The sequence below is a fragment of the Mirounga angustirostris genome, unplaced genomic scaffold (genome assembly GCF_029215605.1).
Source record: "Mirounga angustirostris isolate CCGP_5_RB_7025 unplaced genomic scaffold, mMirAng1.0.hap1 SCAF_2, whole genome shotgun sequence".
Classification (NCBI taxonomy): Eukaryota; Metazoa; Chordata; class Mammalia; order Carnivora; family Phocidae; genus Mirounga; species Mirounga angustirostris.
Window position 1 is genome coordinate 79,569,562 of NW_026991710.1, and position 23,731 is coordinate 79,593,292.

At 33.4% G+C, this 23,731-nt stretch overlaps 1 protein-coding gene across 1 annotated transcript in view; it reads right to left on the reverse strand.

The window, feature by feature from the left end:
* The window catches only part of STPG2 (sperm tail PG-rich repeat containing 2), a 325,579-nt gene that overhangs the window by 72,481 nt on the left and 229,367 nt on the right, over positions 1-23,731 (reverse strand). The window contains exon 9 of the mRNA XM_064582835.1: positions 15,508-15,667. Within this exon, the coding sequence (XP_064438905.1) occupies positions 15,508-15,667 (160 nt within the window). The remainder of the gene's footprint in view (positions 1-15,507; positions 15,668-23,731) is intronic.

Sequence of the window (23,731 nt, forward strand, 5' to 3'; positions counted from 1 at the left end):
AAATTTGCATGATACATCTTATAAACTATCTAGCAAGGAATCTCAATTACAAAGATGAGCACAAAAATCAAGTACTGACATACATTTAAGGAAAGACAACTCAATTAAGATACTTTTTTTAAAACCTCATAACCAAAGAAACAAAATAAAGGATCACTCAGAATCATAGTTTTAAATCAGAATATTTAATGTCTTAAAACAGGTAAGCTAACACATATAAAATGCTAGAAAATGTGGGATATAATAAAAACAGACATTTATGAAAAATGCAAGTAAATACAGAAATCACTTCTCAGATTGAAGAACAAAAATATAAATACAAGGCTTGAATAGCAGAATGAAAGCTTTTGCAGATGGGTGGCTGGAAAATGGGTCAAATTATACTCCAAGAACTCAAAACAAAGACATAGAGAGAAGATACTAAAATAAAAAGTGATCTAGAGGCTAGAAGTTCCAACGTGAGCTAGCAAAAAAATAAAATATAAAGAAGGCTGAGGAGACAATATGAGAAGAAATAATTACTGGGAGTTTCTGAGAATGAGAGAAAAGCATATGAGCTCGGGCTGAGAGGGTTCAGCTTGATCCAAGCAGAACAAATAAAACAAACAAGCAAACAAATAAAACTTTCATATCTATCCAAGCTAATGAAAATTAAAGACAAAAAGAATTCCTGAATGATTGCAGCAAAAGGGAAAAAATTACAATGACAAAAGAATGCTCAGTACCAGTATGAGTGAGATACAAGAAGACCACTAAATATCATGAAAAACAAGGAAATCTCAGAAACAGGTAGAGAAGACAGATTACCTAAAAAGACATTGACAATTTGAGGACTGAATCATCAACAGTGACCATGGAGGTCAGTAGTATGACTCTTTAAAGTGCTAAGGAAATTAAATATCAAATAGAATGATACAGCCAGTAAAGGCCACTGCAATACTTTGTATTGCAAGAATAAGGATGACATTAAGACATTTTATATTTTTTTTAATTAATTTGTTCAAAATTAAGCTCCTGATGGTCTCTCCAAAATCATCACCTCTTAGATTTGTCTCCATCTAAGTTAATGGCAAATCTCTCCTGATAGTTGCTTGGACCCAAACCTCTAAGCCGTCTTCGGCTTCTCTTTGTCTCACAGCCTACATCAGAAACAATGGCATATCTTATCAGCTTTGCCTTCAAAAAAATACCTGAACTGTAACACTTATCACCACCCTGACAGCCAGCACTCTGCTCCAAGCCACCATCATCTCTCACTGATATAGCAATAGCCTATTAATTGCTTCTTCTCTTGCTCCCCTCCAGTCTATAATGTACAGAGTAAACTTGTTAAAACAAATCCTATCCATTCAAAACCCTCTAATAGCCTTCCATCTCACCATGAAGCATGACTTACCAAGCCATGTATCATCTGGATATACATTACATCTCTGGGCACATCTACTAATCTCCAAATAATTCTTTCTGCAATAGCCTTACTGGCCTGCTTGCTGTATCTTGAACTTGCCAGGCCCTCTTGTAGAATCTGTTCCCTTTGTCTGCAATGCATTTTCATTAGATACCTTCATGTTCCCTCAGTTCCTTCTGGTCTTGCCTTAAAAGTTACATTCCCAGTAAGACTTCCTTTACCCTATCTAAAATTTTATATCACATTTTTCTGCTTTATTTTTTCTGCTACAAAATGTAAGATAGAATATAACTATGTATTTTATGTTTTATCATGCTTATTCCCTGTCTTCCTAGAATTTTAGTTCTATGAAAGCAGGGATTTTTGTATATTTTATTTTATGTCCAGTATACAGTATATACTGACTTGAATGAATAAATGAAAGTATTCATCACTAAAGTCTGTAACTAAAGGAATTTCTAAAAGATACACTTCAAGAAGAAGAAAAATGACCCTAGGAGGAATGTCTGAACTTTAGAAAGGAAATGAAAAAAATAATAGATATGGGTGAATCTAAATAGCAATTTATTGCAGAAGACAATTTGTAAGGTTAAAGAAAACAAAGCTAAAGCATTGTTCAGGAAAACAAAGATCTTGATTAAATATAAACATTATTAAGTGTGCATGTGGCAACACCTAGGGTATTTACTATAAAAGCAAAAATAAGAGTATATAGATTCCAAACCAGTAGAGCAAACAGATGAAAGCGGGTGGTGGTAGAGGATGGTGGGGAGGCCCTGAGTCATTTTTTTAAAAAAGGCAAGAAATAAAGAAATACAGAAAAGTAGAGAACAACAGAAAATAGAGATTTTGTAACCTGGTTATAAAAACAAAATCCACCTATTCCTGAATATGTTAGTAACAAAGGGGACCCACTAAAAACATATAGTCAGAGAGAATAGTTGAAAGTAAAAGGATGAAGAATGACAAATTCTAACAACAACAAAAGGCTGATATAGCTAAGAAGTATTAGTAGAGATAAAAAGGGGCATTCTAATATGATAAAATGTTCAGTTCAACAGAAAGCTCTAATATGTAGTCACCTATAACAGTATTGTTCAAAAATTATTAAGTTAAAATTAAACAGACCATGAGGAGTAATTGTAAAATACATCATTATAGTGGGGTTTTTTGACATACCACTCAAAGTAATTAATATATTAAGCAAGATAGAGAAGATATGAAAAAGTCAATTAATAAGCTTGATCTAGCTGACATCTATAGCATTATATGCAAATACTGACAAATACACATTTCAAGTGTAAGAGAAATATTTACTAAAATACTATGTTTTAGGCTATAAAACAAGTCTTAAGAGATTTCAAAAACTGGACAGTATGTAATTAACATTTCTTGACTACAAAATTTACAACTTAGTTAATAATTATTTTAAAAAACTATTTTAGTAAGGTTATAAACATTTGAAAAATTTAAATATAGTTTTAAATAACATAGGTCAAAGTACATATGATAATGTAAGTTACTATAAATTTAGAACTGAATGATACTGAAAATACTGTAAGCAAAAGGAAGAGGCAAAAAATAAATAAATGCTATTGCTATAAGCCAGTGAGATTTTGAAACTATCTATTTACAAATAGAGCAATACCTAATTAAAAACTTTCCAAATCTTTTTTCTTGAAGCTAGATGGAACAAACAAAATCTGGCAACAATGACTGACGAGGAAAATTCAAGGATGGATTATTACAGGATAACCTCATTCACAAATATATGTGATGTGGAACTGGAACAATCGTTGAGATAATATTATAGATCTAATTGTGAAAAACAAAGCAATAAAATGTCTACAAAATTATTTAAGAACTATGATAGGGATATAATTCTTAAACAAGATGTAAAAGCAGTGACTTTAAGGAAATGATTAATAAATTCAATATTAAAATTGAGAAGTTATGTTTATTAATAGAAATCATTAAGAAACTGAAAATTAATCACAGAGGAGATAGTATTTACAGTATGTATAACTACCAAATATAACCATAATATATTAAGAACTACTAATCAATAATAAAAATAATCTAATAGATGAATAGAAAAGAGACATGAAAAGGGACTCTCAAAAAAAATATCCAAATGACCAAAGAACATATGAAAAAGTATTAAACTTCATTAGTCATCAGGAAAATGCATAATAAAACCTCAATGAAATACTCCTAAACCAGAATGGCTAAAATGAAAAAGACTGACAACACCATACGTTGGTGAGATAGTGGAGCAATTGCAAATCTCACACATTACTGGTGGGAATATAAGTCACTCCAGCCACTTGGAAAAACTGTTGGGCAAGATCTAATAAAACTGAAAATCCACCAGACTCTATGACCCAGACACTCCACTCCTAGGCATATAAATCAAGAGAAATGTATATTTATATGCACCAAAAATATATGTACAACATTCACTATTAACAGTACTCATAAAAGCACTAAATTGGAAACAACCCAAATTTCCATCAGTAGTACGATAATATGGATAAAGAAATTGTGATACATTCTTTTTTTTTTATATTTATTTTTAGAGAGAGAGAAAGAGGGAACATAAGAGTGGAGGAGGGGCAGAGGAAGAAGGAGAGAATCTCAAGCAGATTCCCTGCTGAGCATAGAGCCTGACTTGGGGCTCCATCCCATGACCAATGAGACCATGACCTGAGCTGAAACCAAGACTCAGACACTTAACTGACTGAGCCAGCCAGGTGCCCCTGTGACACATTCTTATGTTGAGAATAAACTAATGATTGCCACCTGAAACAACATTGTTTATAGGCCACAAATTATAAGGTTGAGTGAAAGAAGCCATACACATAATACACCTCGCTATTGAAAATAGTGAAAATACAGCAAAGATGACAGAAGCCAGAATAATGGTTAGTGACTAGGACAGAGTTAGGGGAGGGGTTAAGGATGCTTGTAATGTTCTGTTTCTTCATTTAATAATGTTTACATGGGCAGTTCAATTTATGAAAATGTACTGAGATATAAACTAATAATTTGTGTACTTTTCTATAATATTTTTAATGTAATAATTTTTTATTAGTAGGTAAGGCTACAAGTTTTCATTGTCTCCTGGAAATATAAATTTGTTATTTCCATTATTGCTTTGTAATATATTTATAATCAAAATTACATGATACCCAAAATGGGTAGAGATGGACACACTGAACCTATGTTGGTATAATTTAGCTTTATGTATAAAAAGTAGACTTTTAAAATGTATTTTTAATATTGTAACATTTCTTAGAATTCCACATTTCATTACATTTTCTCAAAATGCAAATCATTCTGTAGTGAAGAAAAAACTGCACATATAATCTTAAACTCAGAAATTAAAACATTTAAAAACATGAGAATAATGTTTTAAAGGAATTGTAATGTATTCAGGTAACCAATGCTGACTCTTCAAAGTAAGGCACAAAAAAATCAATTTTTATCACTTGATATCTTGCAATTAGAGAGCAATCCAAGTCACTGACACACTAATGGGTTTCAAAATATTTCAAAAAGAAAAAGGAAATTGTTAAGTGTTTTAATTGAAATGCAGGTATAAGTATAACAAATTGGATAATATAATCTTTCTGTAAAGCTACCATATAAAACTATCATAACATAGTGTTGACTTTTAATAAATTTATAGCATTGTCTAGATACATTTTATATAACTATATAATAATCCTACACTGAACTATTTAAAAACTTTTATTATATTTTCTACTACAAAAAGAGTTGTTTTTCTGTGTTCCAAGTGTCTGAATTCTAATTTAATTTGGAACAGTTGTGTAGCATTTCCAAAGAGGACTGGTTCTACAAAAGTAGACATGGCTTGCTTGAAAAGAATATTATATCTGACAGAAACATATTTTTCATGTTTAAATTTTACAAGATGAAAAGAGTTCTGAGTATGGATGGTGGTAATGGTTGCAGAACATTATGAATGTATTTAATACCACTGAACTGCACATTTAACAATGGTTAAGATGATCAGGGTACCTGGGTGGCACAGCCAGTTAATCCTCAAACTCTTGGTTTCAGCTCAGGTCATGATCTCAGGGTTGTGGGATAAAGCCCCCCATCTGGCTCTGTGTTTCGCATGGAATCTGCTTAAAATTCTCTCTCCCTCTCCCTTTGCCCCTTCCACTCATGCTATCTTCTCAAATAAATAAATATATTTTTTAAAGATTTTATTTATTTATTTGACAGAGAGAGACACAGCGAGAGAAGGAACATAAGCAGCGGGAAGTGGGAGAAACAGAAGTAGACTCCTGCAAAGCAGGGAGCCTGATGCAGGACTCGATCCCAGGACCCTGGGACCATGACCTGAGCCAAAGGCAGATGCTTAACGACTGAGCCACCCAGGCGCCCCAATAAATAAATATTTTTTTTAAATGGTTAATGAGGCACCTGGGTTCATCAGTTGGTTAAGTGTCGGACTCTTGGTTTGGATTCCAGTCATGATCTCAGGGTCCTGAGATTGAGCCCCAGGTCGGGCTCCACACTCAGTACGGAGTCTGCTTCTCCCTCTGGCCCTCCCCCTGCTCATGTGCTCTCTCCTCTTAAAATGAATAAATAAAATCTTAAAGATAAATAAATAAATAAATAATAAATAAATAAAATTTTAAAAATTGTTAAGATGATCGATTTTATGTTATGTGTATTTTATCACACACAAAAAGAACTTAGAAACCTGTGCACTAACAGTTTTCCGAGCCCTTGGCTCAGGTCATGATCTCAGGGTCCTGGGATTGAGCCTCTCAGACTCCCTGCTCAGTGGGGAGTCTGCTTCTCCCTCTCCCTCTGCCCCTCCCCCTGCTTGTGCTCTCTCTCACTCTGCTATCTCTCAAATAAATAAATAAAATCTTTAAAAATAAAAAAGAGTAAAGTTAAATCTACATTTGGCATCAGTGCCATCCCATTCTTTGCAGCCTTTAGAGATTAGGCTTCTTTATTTCGCAAGGACTAGGTCCTTGAGGGCATTCACTCCTAATAAAAACAAGTTTCATCAATAACAAAAGTCTGAAAAAAATATAATAAAAATCTGACCTGAGATGAAGACTTCATGAATCAAGGATTTTTGTTGTGAGGCTTTGTTTTGTTTGGGGGTTTTTTGTTCGTTTTGTTTTGTTTTGTGAGGGGGTACATGGTTGGTTTCGTTTTTTAATACAAAGAGAAATGTCTTTGCAACCTCTTTATCTGTTCTTTTAGCTTCCTCAAAATCTTAACATGATGAAAAGTGCAACAGATCAGTAACAATCAACACTAAGAAGGCACAATTATGTAATTTTCGGCTTATTTTCTCTAAGTTCTTCATATATAGTTAAGTCTTTCTCTTTAATTATAAGAAAGTTTGATATTTGTTGCCTCAAAACATAACTGCATTTGAGCCAAGACAATTTCTGAGTTTTACTGATTTCTTTGCCCTATTCTTATAAAATATTATATGAGCTAATTCACACTAAAGGAACATGCACTGCAGTAGAAAATGCTATGATTCTTCATCATCAAATAATATTCCATTGACTTCTGTGTATTATTTCAAATAGTCTATCATTAGCAGACAGTTTATTTCCAATGTCTTTCTACAATACAGATATTACTGTACTTAGCTTTTTATTTCCTTCCATTGATTTAATTTGAAGAAAATAATATAATTCAAATTTTTACCAACCTTGGACTTTCACTCTCAAATAACATTAATTCATCCACTTGCCAATAAATTTATACATGATTTTGGAAACCGTTGTAATGTAGGAGACACTAATAATTGATTTTTATTATAATTATCAGTGGACATTTTTCTCCCTTGCTAGATATAAGATATTTGATGACAAGGATTGAGTAGCAGTGCCTGAAACATCGTATGTGCTCAAAAAGTATTTTTTATAAAGAATGAATGAATGAACAAAAAAATGAACCATCTGGGTCTTATTCCTGTTTACTATTTTCAATCTGTATTAATATGAGCAAATCTTTTTTTCTTTTTAGTTACCTGACTTTCCATTTTCTTCCTTATAAAGACAGTGATCATTAACTCATAAGCTAGTTGTGATAATCTGGTAATGTATGTGAAATGCTTTGAAAACTTAAAACTTTCACTCAAATACAACACGTAGATTTTAATCATTAATTTATCTAAATTGAGCAATTTTCCTCTGTCTGGCTATTATCTACCCAACTCTAATGTTCTCTTCCACCTTCTTATATGATTTCAGAACATGGATCATCTTATGACATTACCCTATCAAATATTTCTTAGATAGCTTAATATTATTGTTAATAGCCTTTCTAATCCTGGACTTAACCTTACTCTTGATTCAACTTCAATTATAGGAATGAATACATCTTCAACTTAATAATTACATAGAATATCAACTTCCTATTCTTGGATCACATCACCTTTGAGACCTATACTGAAGCCTTGTCTTGCCAACCAGTCCAATTATTCCATATTTTACTTAGCACTAACTTTATCTGCCTTCATTTGTCTTTCTCTGCTTAGAAATTGTTCTAATTATCTAATGCTGCGTAAAAATCTACCCCTCAATACCAGTGGCTTCAAACAACACTAATTATTTATTTTGCTCAAAAATCTACATTTTAGGCATGACTCAGAAGAAAAGGCTCATCTCATCAGTACAGGGTGTCAGCTGGGGCAGCCTGACTGGGGACCGGAGGTTCTGCTTCCACTCCCACTCACTTATAAGACTGGTTAGTCCATGCTGGATGTTGGCTGGCAGCTAGGCCTAGGAGCCTCACTTCCTCTTACGGACCTCTCCTGGGCTGCTTGGTTTGTGCACTGGTAGAACGGCTAGTTTCAAGAGTAGGCATTCTGAGAGGACCATCCAAAAGTGCATGAAGTTTTTACGATTTAGCCTCAACAGTCACATAGCAACTCTTTTGCTACACTTTATAGAAGCAATACCAAAGGTCCACCAAGGAACTAGAAATAAACTTCAAGTACTCAGTGAGAACAGTGTTAATTCTGCACTGTGTGAAGAACATACAGGATTAAATATATTGTGGCAAAAACTTTGGAAAACACTAACTTCCATAGTCCATTCTCTGGCTATATTTCACATCTCCCTTATGTAAAATACAAGCAACCCTACTGTGAAGGCTCCCAAATTTCATCCCATTATGGCATTAACTTGAAGTTCAGAATCTTGTCATCGAATTCTGGTTCAAATGGGATGAGACTCCTCTGATTTAATTCCTCTGTACAACTCTTTGAATACCATTCTTGATCTAAAGGCCCTGAACTAAAGAGACAACTTACTGCCCCACAGATATCCTATAGACTAATGGTAGAACAGACATAAGATAAAGGCTATCAACACAGCTATCCAAAGGGAGAAAAATAGGAAGGACATAGCAGTCATAGGCTCATGGCATTTCAAATTCAGTAGAGTACATGTTGCCAGTTCCTAGATAAGGGTCCAGTCCTAATTCCTAGGAGTTATTCAGTATGTTTCATGACTCCATTCTGTGGGTTTCTAGTTCTATTCTCTTAAGTCATTCTTTTTCCATGAAAAGTAGCCCATGTTTGCAAGTAGGTGGTTTTTCAGCCAACTTCCTACCTATAGAAATTTGAAAGTCCAAAAACCTCTTTTTATTTTATATACTGTGTCTATCCCTCTTAGATCCAAGCTAATATAATTATTTTTTAAATGTGTGGCCTCTTTGTTTTATCAATTTATAACTCACTCCATTATATAAAGTTATACCCACAAAATGTTTGAGATAAGCTCTCCTTGTCTATGTAAAATACATATATCATCAACTCTTTACACCTTTACACCATTTGCTACTCTAAGGCTATAACTCTACATCAGATTTTGATTCTATTATCCTTTATGTTCTACAATATTGTGTACCAGTTCTTTCCTACCCCTGCCCCCTGCATACTTATTCTCTCCTTCTCAAATGAAATTTTTCCCATAGTCTTCAAGATTCTTTAGTATTCAAAAAGTGAATAACTCCAAAAACTCAATGTACTATGCATAGGATAATTCTGCCTTTAATATATGCCTATTAATAATTATGAGGGGCACCTGGGTGGCTCAGTCAGCTAAGCCTCTGCCTTTAGCTCAAGTCATGAACTCAGGGTCCTGGGATTGAGCCCCCAGTCAGGCTCCCTGCTCAGAGCTCTCTCTCTCTCTCTCTCTCTCCCAAATAAATAAATAAATAAATAAAATCTTCAAAATAAATATGATCATTTGCAAATTATGTATAAATAAGGAGAATTTACTTGAAATGTATATAAAGTACCCAATAAAATGAAATTGAGATTGAAACTAATAAAATTTGTTCATTTTCAATAATAACATTTCCATCATTTTTGGGGGGGAGGGCAGGGGGGAGAGGGAGAGAGAGAATTTCAAGCAGGCCCCACACTCAGCATGGAACCCGACTAAGGTCAGTCAACTGACTGAACCACTCATCCATCATTTTTAATAAAGATATAGAATCAACAAATCCTCAAAACTGATCTGATCTATTTTTGCCTATACTCAAAATTACCTTGCATTTTAACATACCAAAAGCATTTCTGTAAGCTATAGAAAAACAACAAAAATTATGTATTTACTGCACTAGGTTAACAGTATCCAGCAAGAGAGATAAACTCCATTTTGATAAACTCTATAGCACTTCTGAGGCTATAATATTACAAGCCACTGAGAAAATAGAATAAATAATTAGTTTTCACACTATACTGATTTTATATCAAAGGTATTACTTATGTTTATTGAAAAAGTGAACAAAACTACCTACATGGTATATGTTCAATTAACTTCCAAGATAAATTATATTTGTTTCCTGAAATAAATTCCTGTGGGAATGTGATGCAGAAATCACAATGTTATTTTCATGAGAAGTGATCTATACTTTCTACATAAAGTAAGTCTCAGTACCTCTTATGTTCAGCCTTCAAATATTGTCTTATATGCCACACATGTTGTGGCATTTCCATTCATTTCAATATTTGATTTTAGTAAAAATGATGCTTTAAAATTCAATTGTTTTTCTTCATTTAAAAATCTTAAAATAATTTTTACTTACTATAAAGCAATGTACATTCATTTAGAGAAAACAATTAAAAAACTGAAAAGCAAAACAAAATCTTTAACAAATCGAAGGATTTATACTTATATATTGTTTTTTCAATGAGGCCTTCTCTAATAACATTCTTTGAAACTATGTGCAACCCATTCTGAACTCCCAGTCTTCCTTCTCTCTCTTATTTTTCTTCATAGCATTTATAACCACCTGGTATTCATTCTTTTTTCTTCTTTTCTCTATTTTTTCTTTGCTTTCTTTCATGTATCAATCTATTGATATATTTCTTCTATTAAATGTCTAATCCATTAAATGTCTCTTATACCTCAAATTAAGCTCTATGAAACAACGTTTATATTTTGTTCAAGGCCCTGGAATAGTGGTGAATACAAAAGAGACACTCAGTGCATATTTGTTAAATGACCCTCAGTGAATATTTGTTAAATGATTAATCAAATGAATCTTATCTTTTTACCAGATTTAAATATATATACCATGTTAAAAATTTTCATAGGACTCTATCCATCTGATGTATGAGAATTAACTAGACCACATTTTTCTTTCATTTAGGACATTTTAAAGTTTTCATTACTAGTGTTCTTTGGCAAATTTCCTTAATGCTTAAATTTGGGGCATAGCGTTAATTATTTCCCTAGGGTAATCCCAGAAGTAGGATTTTGGGGTTAAATGGCATATATATTTGAAACATTCTGCCAGCCTGCCCTTGAGAATCACTGATATCAACTTATATTTCCACCACATTGTATGAGAGCCCTTGGTTTTCTACACTCGATATTTTCATTCACTTTCTTTTTAAATTTGCTGAGTATTTCCCTCCTCTCAATGTCTAAAACCAGGTCAATATGAGCAATAAAGTAATGTTTAAGCCCTCTTCCACTTAACAAAAATTTTACTTTACCTGAGCTGGATCAATCACAAAATCATTTACGTATCTGTGAATTAAAACTTGGTGCAGTAAGAGTATATTGCTTTATAATGTGATGCACCTCATTTAATAATCTCTTCATTAAATTTTTCTAATGTGTTTTCACTGGCTACGCAACATTTAATGGTCTAAGCTATACTGACTGCAAATATACTATTTCCCTCTTTAATTTAGACTAATGAAAATGAATTTTATCTTTCTTAAATATATGCAAAGAAAAGACTTCATTTATGAATAAAACAAAACTACTTCCATGCTGTTAATAAAAGTTCTAAAATATTTTGAAACAAATATATCACCATAAAATGTTGATCAATTGAATGAATGCCCTATAAGCTGATAAATCCCGTAAGACTATTATTCATTTATCAACCAAACTCATAACTCATAATATATCATTTATAACCTCATTTCTTAACACTTTAACTACAAATGTAAAATATCCAGTAATCAATTTTAATTTTCCAATTATTCTATTTATAGGTAGAAAGATAAAAATATACATTAAGTTCTATAAGGCAAACTACTGAATTTTTAGTAATGTCATGACTCAAGGAATGAAATATGCCTATCATGCTGTATAAATTGATTCCATTTTATAGTTTTATTTGTATGTATATGTATATACACACATAACAACACAAAATAATTTTATCTGACTTATAAAATATTTGATGTACAACCCAAAAAGGTCCTTCCCACTAGTATTAAGGTAAAATAAAATTACCAATGTTTAAATGACTAATAATATGATTAAAAATCTTTTTTTAAAGTTTTTATTTAAATTCAAGTTAGTTAGCATACAATATAATATTAGTTTTAGGTGTACAATTTAGTGATTCAACACTTACATACATCACCTGAAGCTCATCACTGACAGGTGCTCTCCTTAATCCCCAACACCTATTTAACCCATTCCCCACCCATCTTCCCTCTGGTAACCATCAATTTGCTCTCTATGGTTAAGAGTATGTTCCTTGGTTTTCATCCTTCTTTTTTTCCCCTATGATTGTTTCTTTTTTTTTTTTTAAAGATTTTATTTATTTATTTGACAGAAAGAGAGATAGCGAGAGAGGGAACACAAGCAGGGGGAGGGGGAGAGGGAAAAGCAGGCTTCCTACAGAGCAGGGAGCCCAACACGGGGCTCGATCCCAGGACCCTGAGATCACGACCTGAGCTGAAGGCAGTCGCTTAACCGACTGAGCCACCCAGGCACCCCCTATGATTGTTTCTTAAACTCCACATATGAGTGAAATCATATGGTATTTGCCTTTCTCTGACTGGCTCATTTCACTTAGCATAATACTCTAGCTCCATCCACATCCATGGCAAATGGCAAGATTTCATTCTTTTTTATGGCTAATATTCCACTGTGTGTGTGTGTGTGTGTGTACACAGTTTCTTTATCCATTCATCAGTCAATGGACATTTGGACTCTTTCCATAATTTGGCAACTATAAATAACATTGCTATAAACATCGGGTGCATGTATCCCTTTGAATTAGCGTTTTTGTATTCTTTGGGTAAATACCTAGTAATGCAATTGCTGGATTGTAGGGTAGTTATGTTTTTGACTTTTTGAGGAATCTCCATGCTATTTTCCAGAATGGCTGCATCAGTCTGCATTCCCATTAATAGTGTAAGAGGGTTTCCCTTTCTCCATATCGTCACCAACACCTGTTGTTTCTTGAAAAAAACACTTCTCTCTTAATTTAATTCTAAGATAGGATATGAAAGGATATCATTCATAGGATAAAAATTGACACAAAGCATATAACCAACAGAACTATTATCCCTGTATCTTTTGATTATATAACAATGATTTTTTTTTTAAAAAAATCACAAGACTTAACATACTAAGTTAGATGATATTCCCAGCAAAAGTTAGACGGTATTAAGAATTATAAACAGAAATGTGCTATTCCCACTTTAGAACAGAAAACCATATTACTATGTATATACTAAAAAGAATCAAGAATTCTTTGTCATATTCATTAGTAAAAAACCTAGCCTAAGTAAAAATCAATAAAAAATGAGGAATCTGTTTAGAGTTGATAATATCACACCTGAATATCTTTTCTTTGATTGGATCAGTGTAAGAGAATTAGGACAAATGGAAGTCAATTTTCAATTACCAGAATGAAGCACAGATATTAATTGAATTGGCCCTGGTCACCTACTGAATCTATATTCAAGACATGTTTTGGATGGTATACCTTAAATAGTAGATTAAATTTAAAAATATGAACAATTCTAATTACTACGATATCTGCACATGTCAGAGGAAATCAAATTTTATACCTCAGAGTATCAGGTAGTACCTTCAGAAATCCACTTTTTTCTAATGTATTTATTATAGACGCATGTGGGATTTCTGCTATCATTTCTTTGAATTATATGCTACTTTTAAGATGCAGGATGGCAAACCATGGCTTATTAGTTCAACCAGTGTAATAAACTCTTTTTGCTTAGCAAGCTGGCTACTCCACAGTTGTGCAGTGACTTTGACAATCACTATGTCTTTGACTTCCAAATAGTAACTCTCTTCATAATGAAGATATTCCTCTCCCAAATTCTTTCAGAAGCTAGTGTTGGCCTGACAAGAAGAAGAAATGTGTTTCATATTATAATAAGATTTTATACTTCTAAGGAGCTTCAGAGCTTTTGAAAATGACTTTGAAATACAGTCTTATTAATCTTTAATATTCTCATGAGAGCCAAGTAGGTGGCAAATATTTTCTGAATTTTGTAAAATAGAAACTAATATAACAATTAGTGAATTTACCGCCTTAGGCCAAGTACTGAAATGATGAAAAGTTGCGGTGCCAATCCTCGCACCTAACAGAAACTCCTATGCCTTCCAACCACAGTAATTTTTATGGAGAGAACAGTAAAGCCAGAGAGAAAAAAAATATTCTTCAGAAAATATGAAGTTCAACATAATTTACTTCAAGAGACCCTGAAATGGATATTTATTTATTATTTGATTGTGCTTGGTGATGGTGACCATGATAGTACCAGAACTTGAAACAACTAATTTCCCTGCACCCCTTCTGGGTGACCACATATTGAGTGTGGTCAGGGATACACTAAAGGTGTGTGCATTCTATTTCATAACAAAGCTAAAACCTGACAAAATCAGCAAGAGTATAGTAACTCAAGAGAAGAAAAAGAAAAGAAGAAAAGTTACATTTTGACTTATAACAGACCTTTAACTGGGCAATATACTTGATTATTGAAAGGCAATGAAAAACAAAGCAAGCCTGTATGGATCACAGGCTCTCAGTATTCTCATTTGCTGACGAGTTTTTCATCAGAAACTCTTGAACGAGTTTCTCCATTCTGTTTCATTTGTTTTTCTCTTCATATTCTCATAGAGTCATTACAACAGTTTGGTTGTTTACTAGCAATACGTTTCAAAATTACTGTTGAAAACTATCGTTCCTGTTTTCTATCTAGTTTTCCTGTGTGAAATAACACATTTAACTGATTTATCCTCATTACTAAGGAAAGCTATTGCATTCATTCTTTAGTCTAAGAACACTATTACTAGTAGCTGAATTAATCCCAATTTTAAAAATCAAAATTGCTTTTGGAATTTTAACCCCCCCCAATAAATGTTTATCTTTTTGCATGGATGTTTTCTTGATACTTGAGAAAAATTAAAATAATTTCATGAGAATAACACGATGTGTGTTTTGTATATGATTGATCTTACAAATCATAGTAAATTGCCTTTCTCCTTTAATGACTCTAGCATATTAAGAATTTGGGGGTTTTCCCTGATAGAAAATGACTTTACTAGCTTTAAGTTAAAACTGGTAAGATGGTCTTTGTTAAAATTAAGAGACATAAAACTCCAAACAAATCTTACAGTTGAAAAAAAAAAATCTAAAATCTTTCACTGAATGAACAGATATCTTTTTCATCCTGTACATTTAAAAGAGGCATGGTAAATATAAAGGTATGTTTAAAATTGTTTATTTTTATAACAGAAGCCTTAGATTTTTTTTCTCATAGCTTTAAAACAACAGTCTGTACTTACCTGGTCCATCAGTCATTTTCTCCAGACGCCGAGGAGTTGTACTAAGAAAGGAGGCATGTTTCAGTTTAGCCACAAAACTACGAGGTGGCATGTATTTATGTTGAACTTGGGACATCTCATATGATTTTTGAACATCATAGCTGCCAGGTGCTGGAATATCCTGAAAAGAATTTCAGTGGATGAGCATTAACATGTCTTACATGGAAAATATCTAAAACCATGTGGTATAGATGTTCACACTAAGCAATGGCATAAGTGGAAAAATATGAAAATTCTCTTAATCATTAAAAAAAGAAATTAAAAGACTATCCCTAAATTTATACCCTCCTTATAGGACTGTAAATTTGCATGTCAAAATTTAAGGTAAAATAAACAGAATTATGAAATTTAGGTCCATATTCTTAAAAAAAGTAGCTTTTGTATTATAGATCAAACTTTCATTTTCAAACTTCATAATGAAAATCAAATTTCATACAGGAATGAGAATAATTATTTGTTTTCATAAGAAGCAAAACTATCCCTGCTATACTGTTCTATGTGAGCACACTTTACTTATTCTACAAATGAGGCTGCTTATTTCATTTTTAATAGATTCCAATTAAGTTGAAAGGCTTCCCCTTTTATCATTTATGGCTGTTTATATGCTCTACAGTTATATTAACATTTTTAATCAACAGAAACCACATGGAAATTAATAACCATAATAATAATTCTAAACTCAATTAAATATAAAATATCATATATTTGTTGCACGATCAATGCCTGTAAACCATTAGCTAATTATTTCAATGAAAAAAATTTTAACTCATTCTCCTCAAATTATTTTAAAATATAACATATTCTATGTAACATATCTTTTCATCTCTATTATGTATAAAAACCAAACTTTTCAAGTTTTAATGTTTTTCTAGTAGGCAGGACACTCCTGTGGCTAATGGTGTAGACTCTAGCTCTAGACTTCTTGGGTTTCAAATATCTGCTCCTTACTTTTTAGGGACCCTAGGCAAGCCACTTAACCTCCGTGATTCTTAGTTTCCTCATTTGTAAGTGGAGAAAATACTAGTCTTTATATCATATCTCATAAGGGTTGTTATGATAATCAAATTAGTTAAAACAAGTAAAATACTTAGAACGATACCTAATTCCATAAAAGCATTAGATAATCTTACTATTCCACAAAAGTTAATATCAATGCAAAAAAACAATACTGAACTTCAGGGTTTGGGCTAATAAGGAAATATTTTAATGTTTCGAGTAAGTCAAACAAATTTGGATACTGAAAAATCATACTTTTAAAGTCCATTGAGGAGCCATACTTTATAAAACACACCTTCTCTTGTTTCTCATGCCCTTATTATCTCCTTCAAGCATATGACAACAACATTATCGTCTACTTCCAAAGAATCATTAATATGGTATGGGTACTAGGGGAGGAGATTCTTACATGAAACCCCACATTTCTGGTTTAAGTGCTGTGCCAAACACCAAATGCCATACTCGGTAAGTCAACTAATAAATGTCAGCAGTTGTTTTCTTCTTGCCCACATCAACAGAATATTTAGGAACGGTCGGCTGAAGATAAGCAGTAACAGTAGTAGCTGCATAGATGACTTCTGAATCTTTTGGGGCTACTTCTGTGGTATGTGAAAGGAAAGTGGGAGAGAGTGCCAAAGCATGAAGAAATCTTGAGTACACACAATATACTCAGAGTGTTTAGGAAAGCTTGGCAAAGATCTTGACTGTACCTACTACACATTTTAATTTTCTTATCTGAAGCTATTATAGTTACTGCCTCCTTAACACCCTGCCTGGTGTCACCACCTATTCCTTTTTCCAGTGCTTAGCCTATATATGATTGATGGCTTTGGCTACTGCCACACAGAAACCTTTTTTTTTTTTTTAATGCCTTGAAGCAAAGATAAGAAACTTCATCAGTGATCGGTTTTCTTAAAAAATAGTGTTCCCACCAAGGAAAATTCATCAAACTAGTTATCCTAAATTTCAATAGATTCACTGTGTCCTCTACCAAGTAAAGATATACTACCCTTGTTCATGATCATCTCTTCCTATAGCATAGCCATGCTTCTCTGAAAACATAGTCCCTGCTTTTGTCCTTTATCAATGCTTCTAAGCTCTTCCTACTCATCTTCAATTCTTATTTTGTCTGACCAAGAGACTGATATTTCAACTCAATTTCCTAGGCCAATGGTTATTAAGACAAATCTGAAATACTGTTTAAGAGCAATAATTTAAACAACACCTATAGATGGCACCCTAAACACCATTTCAGGAAAAAATTGTATGTAGAGGTAAGATCATCAAATCTCTGTGGGTGATCCTTTATACATCACAGAAAATAGGAAAGGCACATGATGAGTGGATATGATAGATATTTCTCATGCCTTTTTTTTTTAAACTTAGTTATTTGATCCTTATCCTGTGTTTAGAAAATTCCACATACTTCGCAGCAGAATCTGAGTCCTGCCACAAAAACTAAAAATGCCTGATTCGCATCCTCCGGGTCTAATTTTTTAGCTAGAACATGAATCTAGGTCATAGGCTTAAATGACAGCCTTTGAACTGGCAGCCAGTTATTCAAAGAAACACAGAGCATTAAAAATTCCATTCTAGTGAGGGGCTGGCAGGGCTAGAAGCTATGTCCAGCTCCCAGAGGCAAAAAGAGCAAGTAGAAACTGAGGGAAAATGTGATAAAATGTCTGATGAAATAAAAGCTATGCCTCAATGCAAATTAAAGGTAAATCTAAGGTGTCCTCATTTCACTGGAAAACCCAGGCCCTATCAAAAAATGACATAATCATAGAATTAAAATAATTGATGTATGTAAAATTATTAGAATGGTATCAGATGTATAACAAGAACTGGTGTTATTTCTATTAGGTGTGAAACTACGTGTAACCCTCAGTGATATCTTCCTTGCCTGGAGAGATGTCAACTGGCTCTTTAAAAGGAAAGCTTCTAGTATTTTAAGCCCTAAACAAACAACAACAACAATGAAAGGTAGTTAAGTTGTTGAGAATCACAGGAAGACAGTATTCCAGGCAGTTTAAAAAGAAAAAATCACTAGTTTTAACCAGCCTCAAAGGAAAGCAGGTCGCCCCATTTATGTTTTGGAAAAACCATTTCACATACTTTGTGATTTTATTCAATTCTGTCAACTTACAATCTCGGCAATGATGTAGAAGTATGGATATATCCATTCATACTAATCAAGGACGAACTTTCATAAAATCATTAGGTAGTTAAATTTGATTACTATTTTATGTGAGATGCATTTCCTTCTCTTTGCTATCCAAAAAGTAGACTTTTACTTTTGATGCCTGAGCTTCTCATGATCACCTTTGACATTGGTTTTATAGGAAAAAATGTATATCTCAGCAGATTAGAGTAAAACACATGAACAGAAATGGCCTATGTAACCTTTCTTTTCCTGTAAATGCTAATTCTACTGAGATAGGAAAAAAAAAATAAGATTATTGCCAGTTATAATAGCTCTAATTGACATGATATCATTTCTTCAGATTTTATCAACTCAATACAAATCCAGAAGTTAATTCTTCTGTAAGTTGAATGTGAAAAGAAAGTTAATGTAAGTGATTTTTTAAAAAGAACACAATTGTTCCTAGACCTGGCCAGACAGATTTGGATAAGGCATTAAAAATTATCTTGATAAACTTAGAAAACTTAAAAGAGGTAAATTTTGAATGTGATTTGTGAAGGATGTGTGAATGTGAATAGCAGAGTTGCAAAATTTTTCATTAGCCCTAGAGAAATGTCTACAAGTAAAATTCTTTTTTTTAAGATTTTATTTATTTGACAGAGAGAGAGCGAGAGAGGAAACACAAATAGGGGGAGCCCCATGCAGGGCTCCATCCCAGGACCCTAGGATCATGACCTGAGCCTAAGGCAGACGCTTAATGACTGAGCCACCCAGGCCCCACACAAGTAAAATTCTAATCAATTTGTTATGTTCAAACTTTTTGAAATAGTGTCATCTATTATGTTCAGTATGGCAAGAATTATCCCTTACATAAAAAGAAGGATCATTTTAAGGTAGTACTCCTGAAATACCACAAAACTTTAAGTCAGAATTGCTGGGTTATATTCACAGCCTTGTTTTTAGCCTCAAGCAGGCCTTGAAGAACCTTACTCACTCATCTAACTCCCTCTCACCATGATGTATGCTGAAGGTCATGTTCAGAAATATTTAGTGAGTCTCTATGCAGGAGATGTGTTTCTCCCTTCTCTTCTTCCTATGAGATTAACAGTGAGATGAGTCATAGAACTATTCATATTTGGAAGTTGCCTCTCCCACAGTAAGTTTTAAGAGAAAGCAGAATGATCTAGGCTTTCCTTCTGTAAACTATAAATATCTTAGCATTCCATTACCTACATCAAAAAATAATTATGATTATATGTAGACGGAGCAGAGTAGAGGCGATGACAGAGAGGAATAAACTATGAAAAAGAGAGGAGAGAAAGCAAGGTAATTATGACAAAGTAGGTATGCAATGACAGGAATTGAACATTGTCTACACAGAGAGATAAAGAGTTCTGGTAATGTTACCCATACACAAAAATAACTGTTTTCCATGTTATGGAACAGGGTTTATACATCTCAATAGCAAAAGGTAAATTGTGTATTTGAAATGAAGGAAACCAAATTATTCTCCCCTGATGTTCCTATAAATACCTTTTCTGAAAAATGAAATATATTTTAAAGATCCCATCTCGTTCCTTATTTATACTTCTTATATAGCACTAAAGAATTGTTCAAGTTAGTTTATATTTGGTGTCAAATTTAATAGCACATTTTTTAGTGACACTAAATGTTTCTTGATTGAACAGATAAAGAAACAAAACAAGCAGAATAAAATATTAGATGAAAAAGCTTCGAGGATCCTATCACTGTTTCCAAGAGTCATACATACAAAGGTTAAAGCCATCTAAAAACATCTAAAAAATATCTTAATTTCATGGGGAATCAAAAAAACAATCATCTAAAATAATGCTAATATCCTTATTTCTTCCTTTCCTTTCTTTTGAAAACTTTGCTTTATTGTTTCCCCTGTACTATAAACAAAAGCCTACTTAAGTGATACTGTTTTTAAATGCTGCACTATTTTAGTTCCAGTCTAACAAAAATTTACTGACTCTTTACTAAGCACGGGCACTAGTGTCCATCCTTAGGGAAGATTATGGACTCTGAAGCCATGTTGCCTGGGTTCAAGCCCTGGCTCATCATTTTGCTAATCATATGGCCATGGGTAAATCTTATGTCTCAATTTTCCTCATCTGTAAAATGGGAATAATAATAATTCCTACCTCCTGGGCTAGTCGTTAGGATTAAATGAGTTAATATATGTGCAACACAGAGTGCTAGGTACACAGGTGGGTGCTATGTAAATCTTAGTTATTACTATACCTCATTATAAATATTGAGTTCCTAATATATCAGATATTTGGAGGATACTTGGTTTTTCCCCAAATAGCTACTACAAGTACTATTTGAAAGTAATTTATTTTTCAATGTCAGAAATAAATTAATCTTAGAACATGCAGCTTAAAAAAATATCATTATATCTGTTTCAAACGAGAAAAGCATAAAGACTGACATAAAATTGTAACTTGATCATGAGCTAAATATAATTTAACAAGTACCTTTATTAGACATGAAAAAAATAAAACTCAGAATAGAGTCCTCTATTATTTACTGACATTATTAAAGAAATGTCATGCTTAAAAAAAAGAAACTCTTTTCCTCATGCATTTCAGGGAGATGAATCAATTCTTTTCAAAAAGTATTATTTATTGAACAATTTTAAATGTCTTTGTTAGAGTTTTTGGAAATCTACATTTCAATATATTAAACAAAATATAAATTTTCTAGTCCCAGGTTCTGGTTTTATAGAACACAGATACTTCCAATACCTTAAAGATACAACTACCCTGAGAAAAGTGAATTTCTGATTTATAAAGACAGTCCACATTAATGTCTGCACAATAAAAGAGAAATTCGGGTAAACATGCACAAAAGCATGTAAAAAAAAAAGACAAGCGTAAGAGAAGGAAAAAAGAAACCTCATGGTTTCAGTTTAGAAAAGCACCTAATTCATATCTCTCATGAAGACACTCCAAATTTGCCAGAGAACTCATAGGAAAAATTAAAAAGGAACACACACACACACACACACACACAGAGCAAAATGAAATGAACAAAAAAAGCTAACAAATCCAAAGGGCCAGTATAGATCATCTTTGATGTAATCAGGTATTGTTCTATTTTCTCTTCCCATCACTACACTACATTCTCATTGTAAAAAATTGAAATACAAAGTAAAAAGGAAAGCCTATTATTCTACTCTATTACTTTAATCAGCCTTCACCAGTGAACATTTAACTCATTTCCATTTTTGCATTGTTATAAACAATGACATAATAAGGGAAAACATATAAATATATGTTTATGCACTTTCGGGCAAATGCCAAGATAAATTCCTTAAAAACTGAATTGTTAAGGCAAGGATATGTGCAAATTAACTTTCGGTTGAAATTATCAAGTAACCTCAGAAAGGTTTTAGCAATGTAAACTCCCCCAATAGTACACAGGCCCTGGAAAAAGATGAGTTGGACTACATGGGTCCACTTACACACAGAATTTTTTTCAATTAAGTATATTGGAAAATGTTTTGGTGATTCGCAACAATTTGAAAAACTCACAGATGAACCGCATAGCCTGGAAATATGGAAAAATTTAAGAAAAAGGTATGTCGTGAGTGCATAGAATATATGTAGATTTTATCATTTACTACAATAAAATATACACAAATCTATTTTACCATTTGCTACAATAAAGTATACACAAATCTATTATGAAAAGTTAAAATGTACCCAAACATACAGACAGTACATGGCACCATTTGCAGATGCCGGAAAAGAAAGCAAACGTGAAGACGCAGTATTAAATCAAAACTGCATAAAATTAACTTTAGCACATACGGTACCGCTGTGGCGGTCACCTTCTGTTGCTGTTGCAGTGAGCTCAAGTGCTGTGACTATCCGCCTAAAACACTGGGTGACACTAATTCCCCCACATGAACGGTTTCTCTCTCCAGCGAATTGCATACCACAGCAAAACGTGATCTCTTGTGGTTCTCACATATTTCTTACGATGTTTAGTGCAATACCATAAACCCGGACTAACCCCATGGGGCCCACTCAAAGTGCCTCTAGTGAGGCTGGAAGCGCTGCTAAAGAGCAGAGAAGAGTCACGGCGTTACAAGAAGAAGTTGAATTGCTTGACATGTAGCACAGACTGAGGTCTGCAGCCCACCGTTTCAAGATAAATGCCCCCGGAGTTAAGGGCCAGTGTAAACGAAGAGAAGACCACCGCGGCAGCCACACCAGCAGACGCGAAAACCTCGCACCCTTTGTGAAGTGATTTCGTATCTTGTCTTGAGAATGCAGCTTTTATTGTGGGTGCGGGACTGCTATACGCATGGCATACCTACAGACTCTAATATGATTCAAGGAAAACTAAAGTCATTATATGACAATTTCAGCCAAAAGGAAGGTAAAGGCACTAAAGCTGGAGAAGTTAATGCCAGCAAAGGATGATTTGACTATTTTAGAGAGAGGTTTGGCTTAGAAAATGTCAAGATAATAGGAGAAGCAGCTTCTGCCAACCAAGAGGCAGAGGATGAGTTCCCAGACACCATTAAGAAAATCGTTGAAGGGAAAGGATATCTGCCTGGATAGGTTTTAAATGCAAATGGAAGTGCCCTATTCTGAAAACAAAAAATGGTAAAGGACATTATTAGTAAATGAAACAAGCACCAGGATTTAAGGCAGGAAGAGATAGGCTAACTCTATTTTGTGCCAGTGCAGTCAGGTTTATGATCAGGACTGCCCTTATCTATAACGTTGCTACCCCAAACCTTGAAGGGAGAAAATAAACACGAGCAGCCAGTCTTGTGGCTGTACAACAAGAAAGCTTGGACAAGAATCCTTTTTCTGGATTGGTTTTATTGGTGCTTTGTCTCTACAGTCAGGCAGTACCTTGCTGGTAAGGCACTGCCTTTTTTTTTTTTCTCCCAAGGTACTTAGGAATTCTTTAATTAGAAAAACAAAAGCAGTAGAATTATCTATCAGGTTCTAAAAGTACCCATGAATTAAATCACTCATATTCCCCTCTTAAAAAGCAAAA